Source organism: Pelophylax lessonae (assembly GCF_965119305.1).
Source record: "Pelophylax lessonae genome assembly, chromosome: 1".
NCBI lineage: Eukaryota > Metazoa > Chordata > Amphibia > Anura > Ranidae > Pelophylax > Pelophylax lessonae.
The window spans coordinates 349679784-349692200 of record NC_138768.1 but is presented as its reverse complement, the minus strand read 5'-3'; the positions used below and the strand labels follow the sequence as shown (position 1 = coordinate 349692200).

Here is a 12417-nt window from a genome sequence, read left to right as displayed (position 1 = left end):
AACGGGAGATTACTCACGGTCTCTGCCTATTTAAGAAACAAATTCTTCTTGGAATATATAGCCCCAGCCTCCTGGCTGTTCAGCTTTTAGGTTCCTGGACGGTGTCTCCCCTCAGGAGGAAACACCAGAACTGAGGCAGCAAGAGTGCAGGTAGCTTAAAAGCCAAAGGATTGGGGCGGTGTTTCCTGAGAAGGGAGGAGCCAGGTTCTCTCAAAAGGTGCCTGTCCTCAAAGATGATTAGGGAAAACAGTGCGTATAGCCGAGCTTGGGTGTATACCCCCTGGGACTGCCCATAGGCGTAGTCTAGCTTTTTCCTGCCTAGTGTCCTACTCCTGTAGGGAGGCAGTATAACCCAATGGATAGGAGGAATCAATGTCCTTCAATGAACAAAAGAGAAAAGGAAGCAGTCATTAGTAACCCCTATGTAGGGGTACAGGCTTTCCAGTAGGGCTTTTGCCACAAACAGAAAAGAGCTCTGCAATTACCTACTCCAGTTACAAGAGTCTGCATACCACTTTCTAGAGCAGAACAAAGTAAATGGCAGACCACGGTCTGCATCCAGACCGAGTCACTGTTCCATCCAAAATATCAGAAAATGTGCTCCAGCATTCCATCCAAAATTATCACTCCTCCTGCTGTTCCACCTTCCCTGGGGAGGAGGAAGAGGAAAGAGGGAAAACTTAAAAAACTAGAACTAAACTAAAACTAGCTTAAAAACTAGCAGCATTTAACCATGCCTTGAGGTGCTATCAAACATCCAATTCGGATCTCTGCTGCAAGAAAATTTTACTAACTGGGCCCCCATGAACTTTCATTAAATACCCCTGTTTTAGAGCATGCAAACAATATCAGCCACCATATCCCAAGCATATGTTCTCACATTCTGTGGCACAGCAGATTCTCTCCTTCACAAGCTGAATCTTGCATTAAAATAATCTCCTTCTTTCCTGGGATTTCCCAGATGGTAAGGGCAGTACTAGTAACTGCCATTACACAGTACATACTAGTAATGCACAAATTGGGAAGAAATTCTCACCATTCTCCCTCAGAAAAGAGGTTTCTGCTCCCATGTATACAGTGTGCTACCCATGCACAGAAGTGATATTACCTTAATGGCTGTTCGGTGACTTCTCTGTTACGTAAAGAGAAAAATAAATAAGTTAAACTTGCGTACCTTTAAATTCCTCTTGTGCCTCTTCTCTTTTATGTGTTTGTGTGCAGAAGATACAGAATCAACAAGGGCATCGCAAAGTTTACAACAATAAATGGCCGTTGGATACTTTCGAGGTCGCTGAAAGACAAAAAATATGTTCAATTTCCTATTCCAAGCCATACACAGTAAATGTTAATGCATACTAGAAGTAATGGACCAAGTCTATCACTAGCTGCAAAATAAGATAACCACACCACTGCATTAACAGAAGTGTCAGAAAACATGGCGCTAGAAAATGAATCTTGGGGATTGGCATAGATTGTCTTATAACTTATCAGCGACATGTACAAATACCTCCCATCACAGAAGTGAACTATAAAGGTGTTACTTTGGTGTTCTCTAGTTTCAACAAGAAACAGTCTTGGGAACTTCTCCTAATTGAAGTAGAGAGATGTGGGCAAAGAGGCACAGAATTTCACAATTGGTGGACATGCCCAAAATGTTGAGATTGTTGGATTCACATATACAAATTCATATTCTCGCTGATTCAAATCAACCTTAAAGTGTAACTACACTGCATTTGAGCACCACAAACCAAAGACATTTAAAGCAATTGTTAACCAAAAAATAAAAACCCACAGATCCTGTTCCCTTAAAAACATGTTATACAGCACAATGCTTGTGCCGTGTCATTTGGCACCCTGTCTCACCTAAAAAACATGGCTGAAACTGCCAGTTTCTACCCTCCTTGTACACTGATCACGGTATATCATGGCTGCTGAGCCCCAACACCGTGGTCAGAGTACATGTCTCCGCAGCCCTGCACTGTCTTCTGTCCTCCTCTCCGCCATCCCTCCCCGCGGTCTGCTGGTGACAGTGCCCACCCCTTCCCCTCCTGCTGCTCTCACATCCAATATAAAATCATCCCATACCCCCCGTAATATAATAATAAGTATCCTTGTGTCTATTCTATAAAAAATATGCCAATTGGTACCTATATCAGAGTGGCTCTCGGCGATCGCATGACCCCCTCGGCTCTCTCTCTCCCCTCTCTTCCCCGACTGACGTCAGCAGCAGTGCTTGGCCCTGCCTGCTGGAGCTGTCAGCCAGGCAGAGGAGAAAGCTGAGGAGTCAGCTGAGAGCCGGAAGCCTCCGATATAGGTACAGATCGGAATATCTTTTTATATAAAAAACACAGGCACAATTATTTTTAGAATGCAGGGGGGATGGGATGATTTTATATACGTGGCTTAACCACATTGATTAATTTTTAATATTCAAAGCAAACTCTCCCATCCATCCATGTCTTCATGCTTTATTTTGCGGAGAAATTATTACTCTGAAAAAAAACACCCCCTAGCATTTCTGGCCGTAGCCATCTTAAGTATGGACAAATGATTAATGTAGCATTTACTTCCTAGAATCCACCTGCCCTTAGCTCAGGCATGCAGGCAGAAGGGTGTGCTTAGCTGAGAAAATCCTTCCTCACGTCTCCTGGGATGTAGGACTATTTGCCTAGGTATGAAAAGGAGGAAGTAACTAAAAAAAAAAAAAAAAAAAAAAAAAAAGTTTAAACCAAGTAAATCTACCTTCCCATTTACGAATTCTAGCAGCAGAACGACCAAAAATGGCTAATGTTTATTAAAAGGGAAATTCCACGTCAAATCCCTCAATACAAGCCCCACTCAAACAGTGGAGGAGGCATCAAGACACTAGACGATTGATTTCATTAATTAGTAATAGGAGCCAGAATGACAAATTGCCAGATTCACATGGATACATGCCAAACTGCCATAGCTAATGGTAAATGAAAAATCCTCAGCCATAAGTAATGTGAATAATCTTAACACCAAAACCAATACAGTACACCTTTGTGCATATCCAAATAGAATAAAAAAAAAAAAAGTTCCAGTCCGATTTGTGCCTTGATTCGTAAGGAGTCAAGACACAAATCACAGATGAACTTCATTCTATTAATTTCAATAACTGGATATGCAAAGTGATATAATGCCTTAGATTATAAGAGGATTCCCATTTGTAGTATGAACTAGTCTACACTTTATACTTTTAATTTTGGCACTGCACTTGTTATACCATTTGTATATTTACCATAGCCATTTGTAGCTCCAAGTGCTGACTTCTTTATAATGAACGATAAACTTCCATTATTTAAAAAAAAAAAAAAAAAAAAAAAAAAAAAAAAAAAGGGAAATAGGACCCTTGGATTAAATATCTCGGATGACTACTAACTGCAAGCATGACGGTTGGAAATGAAAAACTAATCCAGTTAGCGTTCCCTTCAGGGTTTTTGCATTGGTTTTGGCTGCACGCTTCAAAACCCAACCCACAATATTATCCTAATTGTACAGTACTGTACTTGTATTTATAGACCATGGTACTGGACATCAAAGCAATTAGCTTGAAGTTGCCAAAAACATAGTTTGATATAGTTTAAAGTTAGTCTAGTTGCACAAAAAAAAAAAAAAAAAAAAAAAAAAAAAAAAAAAAACAACAACACCATCACACACGCCATATACACAATCCTAAAGCCACAGTAAAGTAAAGTGTTAGGCAGATATGGCATTTTCATGCCTGATACCCTTAAGTGTTTGGCACTTTATGTATATGTCTTTCTTGTATTTTTGCAGTGTTGAGCAGTGCTTTTTTAGAATTTATATGGCATTTTGAATGCTTTTGGTTCTGAATTAATGGCATTATTCGTGCCTGATGCTAAAATGTTGTTTACATTTTATTTTTGCCACTTCATTTTTGTATACTGTAAAAACTTCAACCACATTGAATTATATTTTGGATAAAATTTAATAAAAGTTGAAATATATTAGAAGAAGTTGTACTTCTTTTTTGTAAAGTTATTCAAAGGATTAATTAGCTAAATCAAAAAAAAGACCACCATATTAAGCAAAATAAAATAAAGAATAATCGTTAGTCGACAGACAAAATAATAGTTAGTTGCAGCCCTACTACATATATTTTCTTTTATCTGAACATTAATAATAAAGCTTTGCATGGTTTGAGATTACCAGGTCCAGCAGAGCATCATCCCTAGTCAGACTCTAGGAACTGGACTATAAAATGGTCTTTGAATAGGTTTTTACATTTTTGCCCTTTAACTGTTCCAGCAGTGCCATTACTCCAGTCAATTTACAGGTAGTACAAATTCCCCATAGTCATCACTGTTCCAGCCTATCTGTGCAAGGAGCAGAGTCTCCACCTCCTCATTAACATTGGATGGCCTATAACAAACTCCAAAGATTAACTTTGCATTACCCACACCCATATACAGTTCCACCCATAATGCTTCAGCCTCATCACATTCTCCCCATCAACTAGGTCCTCTTTCACACTCACTTTGAGATCACTTCTCACATAGAGACAGACACCACCACCATTATGGATTACCCTGTCTCTCTAAAGAGCATGGTCAGGAATATTACTAGCCCAGTCATGTGAAGGCCCAGTCATGTGAAGAATGAAGTCAAGATTCAGCAATACCAACTAAATCATAGTTCTCTTCATGCAAAACTTCCAACTCACTTATTTTGCTTGGCAGACTTCTAGCATTGGTGAACACTTTAATGCAACACATTTACACATGCACTTGAACTTTTTTTGTACTACAAATTAGTTAAAATTTCCAAAAGTGATTTGTAACATGGGAACTTCATCTGCCATAGCCCTCCCCCATTCCACCCACCATTAGGGACTGACCCCTGTCTGACCTGTCTACCCATTATAATCAAATTCACTCTTCCCTCTCAAACCTAGTTTAAATACTGATTCTTAAGGAGCCTCCACCTTCCATGTTTTTGGTCATTGGTCCAACATGGACCAAGACAGCTAGGTCATGCCTAGCCCCTCCCAGTAAATTTATCAGCCAACAAAAGAAAGGCGCACCGACCTTGTGCATTACCACTAAAAAAGGTTTATTGTGATTCAAAGACAACACATATTATACTCACAAACGAGTGATGATATAACACATAAAAAACACAATGGAACCGGTCGTCTCCAACTGTATGGCTGGGCTGACGTGTTTTGAGGGAGGACCATTTTCCTCAGAGCCAAAACGTGCTACAGTTCCATTGGGTTTTTAAATGTTATATCATCACTCGTTTGTGAGTATATGTGTTGTCCTTGGATCAGAATAAACCTTTTTAGTGGTAATGCACAAGGTCGGTGGGCCCTTCTTTTGTTGTCTTTTAGTGTACTTTGGATACCCTTGGTCCAGAGGGGGCAGCAAGACCTAGAGCGGTGCATACCAAGGCCATATAAAAAGTATTTATCCTTCATTACCCACCACCGGAGTGCAGGAGAAGTTTTGCTTTGTTCAGTAAATTTATCATCCAGGTCCACCATATGCCAAAGCCTGGCACCAGAAAGACTGCAAACCATTTGGTTGAAGTGATCCTGGCAATAAATTATTCTATCAGTCAGGATTAGAATCCCCCATTAAAAACCAACTGTCTAGGCCTTCCTGCAATACATTCACCACCCCTACTGGATGGGCTGCTCCCCCAGCTGTTAGGGGTAGCAGCGACATCTAGGGCTGCCAATTCTGAGTTTGACACCCCCACACCTTACCCAATTTGTTTGGGTGTTCAAACTCAAGGCTGGACCTTCTTTTCTGTGAGCCCCTACTACTCCCTCTTAACTACAGTAACCCATCTTCCTACCTGATATCCTGACTTACTCTTCCACATAAACTTGTTTAACCACCTGCTCAGTGAGCAGAGGGCTCCTTTCAAGGTTGTCAGTTTTCCAAAGTGTTACCTCCAGCATGTGAGCTTCCATAAGGGCAACCTGCTTGCATCTGTTGCAGCGCTATCCATCCTGGAGCTCCATCATTGCACACGAGGCACACTGCACTGAGCAAAACCATCAACCCAGTTACAATATTACTTACAGAAAATTTCAGATGTTACTTGCAGGTTAGTGAACTCCTGTTTTAAAGCTGAACGCCAACTTTTTCACTAGAAGTGAATGGAATCAGTCCCAGAATAGATCATACCTCTGTACCATGTTGCTCTGATGTCTGCAGATCCTCTGATATTGTGCGTTTAGTTGAAGCTTTGTACCAGGTCACATTCTGTATAGTTTGGGATGTAGACTAAGGGCTTTATAGCCACTTCCTGCACAATCTCTAGCCTAGGACACACCCCTCTGTAGACTTTCAGACTCCGCAAACCATGTAACTTCCTTCATAGCTCTGATGGTGCGTGGGATGGAACACATCCAAATTAGCATTCAAACCAGCCCAGTCACACCTACAGGAAGGGTCCAAACCTCCTAAGTCCCACCTCAAACATAGTATTATTCAAAAGGAAACACCTTCATACACAACCGGGTCTGAAAGCTAGCTGTACTGCTGCTGGACAGGACTGGATGGATCACAATTAGAATTCAATCCTACCCAGTTAAATATGCGGACCAGTATGAAGAGGGAGAGTCCCACCCCTCAGATCCCACCCTTCCAGAGCCCTGCTCTGTGATCCGATTAATTTAGAAGGGAAACCCCTTCATAATAACGTCCCATAGCCCTTGCTTTGTAGACTTGCAGTAAGCCATTATTCTTTGTGTGATCTGCATTCGGATCTCACCCGCATCAACTCCCAGAACTGCTACAAGTGACTCCCATAGCCTGCCCTGAAACTATAGAGGCTCAAAGCATGATGGGACATGTAAAGGAAGGAAACAGGAAGCTAGAACTTTGATATTCAGCCAGGACAATAAATTAAATCACAGACACAAACTTTAGCTTTTTAGAGCCAAATAAGGTAAGATACAGATAAAAAGGACAGTGGGGTTGGGATTCATGCACAATTCATCTGTTTTGGGGATGAAAAGATAGAGTTTTGCTTTAAATGCCTGCTTTTATCTCACCACTGAAAATTTCCCACTGTTAAAGTTCCAGCAAGCAAAAACATGGCAAGCTTAATGTGAGCTCTACAAAACAAAACTGACGCTCATCCCCATGCCAAAATAGAGTCAAGCATAGCGGTGTACAGCCATTCATAAGCAGCTTTGTATCCTCTGAATGAATACAAAAGCTTCCCCTGACTGGCTAAGTTGGAGAGTTGGAGATTGTGACATTATCTGCCCGCCTCAGCCAGCCAATCAAAGGACGTTTTGTATTCAGAGAACCCAAAGCTGCCTATGAATAGCGGAGCGGAGGCCATTTTTCCCTTTATACAGCGTGTCCAGTGGGCACATTTGTTAGTGTAGAATATAGTTTGTTTGGACCAGCTTGGTCCAAACTAGTTACAGGCACAGAAAACCTGTAATTGTGCTTTATAGGGTATAGCCTTGGAAATGGTGGAGAAGGAAGCCGGTTGTCCTTATGAAAACCTACAGGCATGACAGTTTATTCTGTCTGAAGTTTGTTTCCAGTGGAAGTGACATTTGCTCAGGCTTTTCATGTAGCTTTTAGAATGCACCGGCCCCTAAAAGACGTTCTTTAGCTAAAATATGTTGGGCAGAGCGAGTGGCTGACACTTTCAAGCTTGCTGGCAGACAGAATTTGACTGATGCAGTATTTGGCATCTCAAGAAAGTATCCTCTGGTGACTTTTAGAATAAAACTGACAGTATTGCACCACAAGACTGTCCTTTTCCTCACTCTATGGTCCATTTAGGATGCTTTGAGGAGTTGGGATGCCTGCCTGAGGGGGTTCATCTCGCAGATAGTCCTCATGACCTTAATGGCAGAGATTTGGTATCTCTGGTAGAAGGCTGTATTTGGTGTTGGAGCACAGAAGATATTTCCAATCAGCATTTCTTCATCTGTGGATTGACTTGGTTTCTAGTGGATATTTTTAATTTATATTAATATATGTTTGCGATTGTGGGGAAATTTTATATGAATGCATTTTTGTTCAGCAGTAAATATTTACTGAGAAAGCATATTGAGTTATGGTATATTTTGGTTTATTGCACTTTTGTTAATTCCTATATATTTAAAGGGGGAAGCAAAACCGGTTTTATGTATAGACCGTTTGCTGTTAAACCTCAAGGCCAAGATGTCCATTTCTGGTTCTCTCTACATTTGACAGATTCTGGAAAATCTCCAGTTGCAGAGACCACTCCTCCAGGCCTAGGCATAATGGCTTTGAAGTCCACCTGTCAATTGTTCACAACAGGGATGATGATGACAGAGCTGGAATGAAAATATCCAATTGTTTCACTTAGGGCGGCTCAACTTCTGGTGCCCCTAATTGTTTATGTAGGCCACTGTTGCATATGTAGGCCACTGTTGCATTGTCAGACTTCAACCTGACTGGGTGAACTTGCAGAAAGGGGGGGGGGGGGGCAGTGTTGTAGAGTTTATTGAAATGGCTCTTATTTCCAGAATGGTAATGGGGGGGGGGTCTTCACTCCTCTGGTGACCAGGTCACCCGGAAAGTTCATTAGATGTAAACTCCCCCCACCCATCAGCCTATAAGGCTGGCGTATGTGGTCACCATCTTCCAGGATATGTGAATGAATAGACTTTCCCCAACTCAAGGGCAGAGCTGCAGATCCACCATGCCAAGGAGAGATTTGTCTAGCTGAAAAGATGCACAGGATGATTCACGGAATGTATCGGTTTGTTCTATGATGTGAGGACAGTTAATTAAAGTGACCTGGAGTGAAAAACTCCTTGTGACTGGAGACGGCACAAAGAGGCCAGTAAATCGGTTTCCGAGCAGACACTGGCAAATTGGAGGGTAGAAAGAAAGGGGGCAGCAGAAAAAAAAAAAAGAAGAGGTATTATATCCATGTGAAAGGACAGGACAGATGTGACCTATAGGTTCAGGCCATCTCTAGAATCCAGACGGGCGCAAACGCCAATAGACATCTCCCAAATCCTACAGTGCACCTTCATTGTTTTGTGGTTGATGCTTCAGAAAATTGAAAAGGACCCCTTTTACCGAGTACAGGTAGCAGCAATCCTAGTAGTTGGAGACTTGGGCTTTTTCTTGTGGTGTAAGAGCTTTACATCAGTGATTTCCTTCATGAATTTAACAAAAGGATTGGCCAAAAAGACATGCGTATAAGATGGCCCTTACAAGCAGGTCAAGTTTTTAGCCCAAAAAAATATGCAGATATATAAGAAATTGTAGAAACTTGGCTAATAATTCTCTAAAGTGTCAACACAAAAACACTAAGGTCCTGGGCAACAGCTACAATTGTTCCAAGAGATCGAGGTCATCGAAAACAGAATAATGATCTCTAATCATTTGTCTTGTCAAGACTAGTTTGACAAAAGACATGTCATGTCAGCAATTTCTGGCTGCAAGAATGGACCTGCAAGGGCAAAGGAGGCCTTTAAAAACAAACTTCAAAATGCCCATCAACAGAATCCTTGAAAGAGAAAACATCCTCAATAGGAACTGTAAGGCGCTTACCAAGACCTGAAAATGGCAGAATAACTGAAAAGATAAATTTCAGTAGAAAGGTTAGAAGTGAATAACCTTTAACAATAAGGCCAACCCTTATGTAGTGCACATTATATTTGTGCATGCATTGGAAAAAATTATTTTAGTGCTCATACGAAGGCTTGTTTTGGCTGTGGTGAATCAGTTGCTACTAGGCAAAGACTAGTCCACACAGTATCAGTGGGGTTGATTGATTTACTAAAACTAGAGTAAAATATGGTGCAGCTCTGCAAAGAATCCAACCAGCTTCCAGGTTTCGTCAAAGCTTAACTGAACAAGCCGACCTTAGAAGCCGATTGGCTACCATGCACAGCTGCACCAGATTTCGCACTCTCCAGTTTCAGTAGATCAACCCCACTTGACACTGTGTGGACTAGTCTTTGCCTAGCAGCAACGGATTCTCCTCAGCCAAAACAAGCCCTCCTATGGAAAGCCATAGTCTGTGGCTCAAAATGAAGGCAATATAAAATCCTCTGCAGCTTTCACTACAACTTCTGCAACCCCATCACTTTTCATCCTCAAAACAGGCTTGGAGGTTGATAAAGTCAGGTGTAAAAAATATTGGGACATCTACACAATTCTAATCTCTTTGGCTCTATACACACCACCACAATGGATTTGAAATGAAGCAAACAAAGATGTGCTTTAACTGCAGACTTTCAGCTTTAATTTGATTTTACATCTAAATCAGGTGAAGGGTGTAGGAATTACATCAATTTATATATGTGCCTCCCACTTTTTAGGAGACCCTGTACATAAACAGGGTAAGGAGGGGACAGGAAGTACAGCAAGTTCTAGGAGTGCCAAATGTTTTCCAAAGAGTTCAGACATAGTAATCGAGCAATATACTTTTGTCAGATTAGTTACACTGTTTATCTGAGAGGACATTGCTCTGGACCAAGGGAAGAGCTATCAAGTTGAGCGCCGTTTAGAGTTTCCCTTTAGCGATCAGCAAATCCAGATGTGACAAAAAAAAAAAATAAAAAAAAAAGGGAAAATTCCAAGTAAAATTAAATTTTGCACAAAACATGCTAGAAACCGTTACAACAGGGAGTATTACAATTAAGCACATATCTGCACATTCCTCTGCCTTTGTAGCAGGGCTGTGGAGTCAGTAAATAAATGTTCCGACGACTCTGTTTTTTGTACTTTTGACTCCCCAACTCTGACTCCTCTGTATTAATATGCATTAATCTTTCGACACTGACTTGGGTGGGTGGCATTGCAGTAACTATTCTGGCCACATCACTAACGATCTCTGGATAAACAAGGATGGCTTCTTCAACAGTAAGTTTTGATGTGCGATCTTACTTTTTTTACTTTTCAACTTCTTTTAGTGCTTTATAAAACTGTTGGAATTTTTTTATTTGGACATTTACTGGTTCTGTAACTCTTATGCGACGTCGCTTTCCTTTAGCAAATTCCATTTTGTCTAAGAAGGAATCGAGTCTAATTCTTCGAAGAAGATGATCCTGAGTTACCACTATTGCTTAAAAGAACTTCATCTTGTGGAGGTATTTCAGGTCGCAATCCCTTCATGCGAACTGCTACATCATAGAGGGCCTTTTTCCCAGTAGCAGTCTGTTCACTGGTCAACAAAAGTCGGCTCATTGGGTCGAAATAAATAGCCGCTAACAAGATTTCATTTTCCAGCAAAAGACTCACTTTTCATCATTGAAGATGCAATGCCCTCAGCTATTAACCCTCCATTTTTGTTCAGGCGATATAACAGGCTCTTCCATTCCAAGAGGAATTTACCCAGGGTTAGATTGTCACATTGGAACCTCTTGGTGACAGTGAAGGGGTGAGAAAGAAGGTTCTCCAGCTCTTTTGTTTGTGTCCACTAGCTTTCAGTTAATGCAAGATTTTCATTGTCCATTTCTTCTATGAAGTCTTTAAGTTCAAGCAAACACTTCACCATTAAATAAGTGCTTCCCCAGCGAGTTGTTTGATCCAAAATGGCTCCTTTTCCTGCACGTCTTTTCAAAATTGCATCTGTTTTCAGGGCCCTGGCTGCAACAGTTACTTGCCATAATTTGCCAATTAGTGTAGCTGCATGGCGATCTTTTAATCCATCTCTTATGGCAAGTTGCAGTGTATGAACAGCATATCGTATCTGATGAATAGTAGCAAGCTTCAATGCTTCTTCAACAAAGTTGTCTAAAAAATGTCAGCATTCTCTTCAGTTTCTAAACTTTCTCCAATACTTGCAGAGCTGTCTTCCTCTAACTCCAATATCGGTTTGTTACCTTCTGCGTTCATCTTCTCAATTGTGCTCAACATGTCAGAAGCGTTATCTGTCACCGCACACATAAAATCTGTTCCTTTGTAATTTAAAAATCTTCTAGAACACCCTCCACTAACTTCTGAAGGTAATCACTGGTGTGATGTGCCTGAGTGTCCTTTAGACCCCGTTCACACTGGGGCGACGCTACTTGCCTGGGCAACTTCACAGGTCGCAGTGCACAGCTCGCACCGCGACCTCGGAGCGGCCGGCACGGACTTCATATCATGAAGTCAATGCAGGTCGCTCCAGGTCGCCCCAAAGAAGCTCCGGACCCTTTTTCTAAGTAGGAGAGACTTGTGTTGCTCCTATTAGAACGGGTCCACAGCTACTCTATGGCAGGCGACCTGTCAGGCGACCAGGTCGCCTGACAGGTCGCCCCAGTGTGAACGGAGTCTTAATCCGAGGGTCCGTGTTATTGTTTTGTTATTTTCATCCACAAATCTAACATTAATAGCAAAATAATTGACTCTGACGTGTGCATGCATCCATTTTTAAAGGAAGACAAAACGTCCTTTCAGTACTTTCTGTAGTTCTTCCTTTTAA

General features: G+C 41.3%; 1 protein-coding gene across 1 annotated transcript in view; it reads right to left on the bottom strand.

The window, feature by feature from the left end:
• The window catches only part of TUT7 (terminal uridylyl transferase 7), a 162680-nt gene that overhangs the window by 110350 nt on the left and 39913 nt on the right, over positions 1–12417 (bottom strand). The window contains exon 4 of the mRNA XM_082272795.1: positions 1175–1291. Within this exon, the coding sequence (XP_082128921.1) occupies positions 1175–1291 (117 nt within the window). The remainder of the gene's footprint in view (positions 1–1174; positions 1292–12417) is intronic.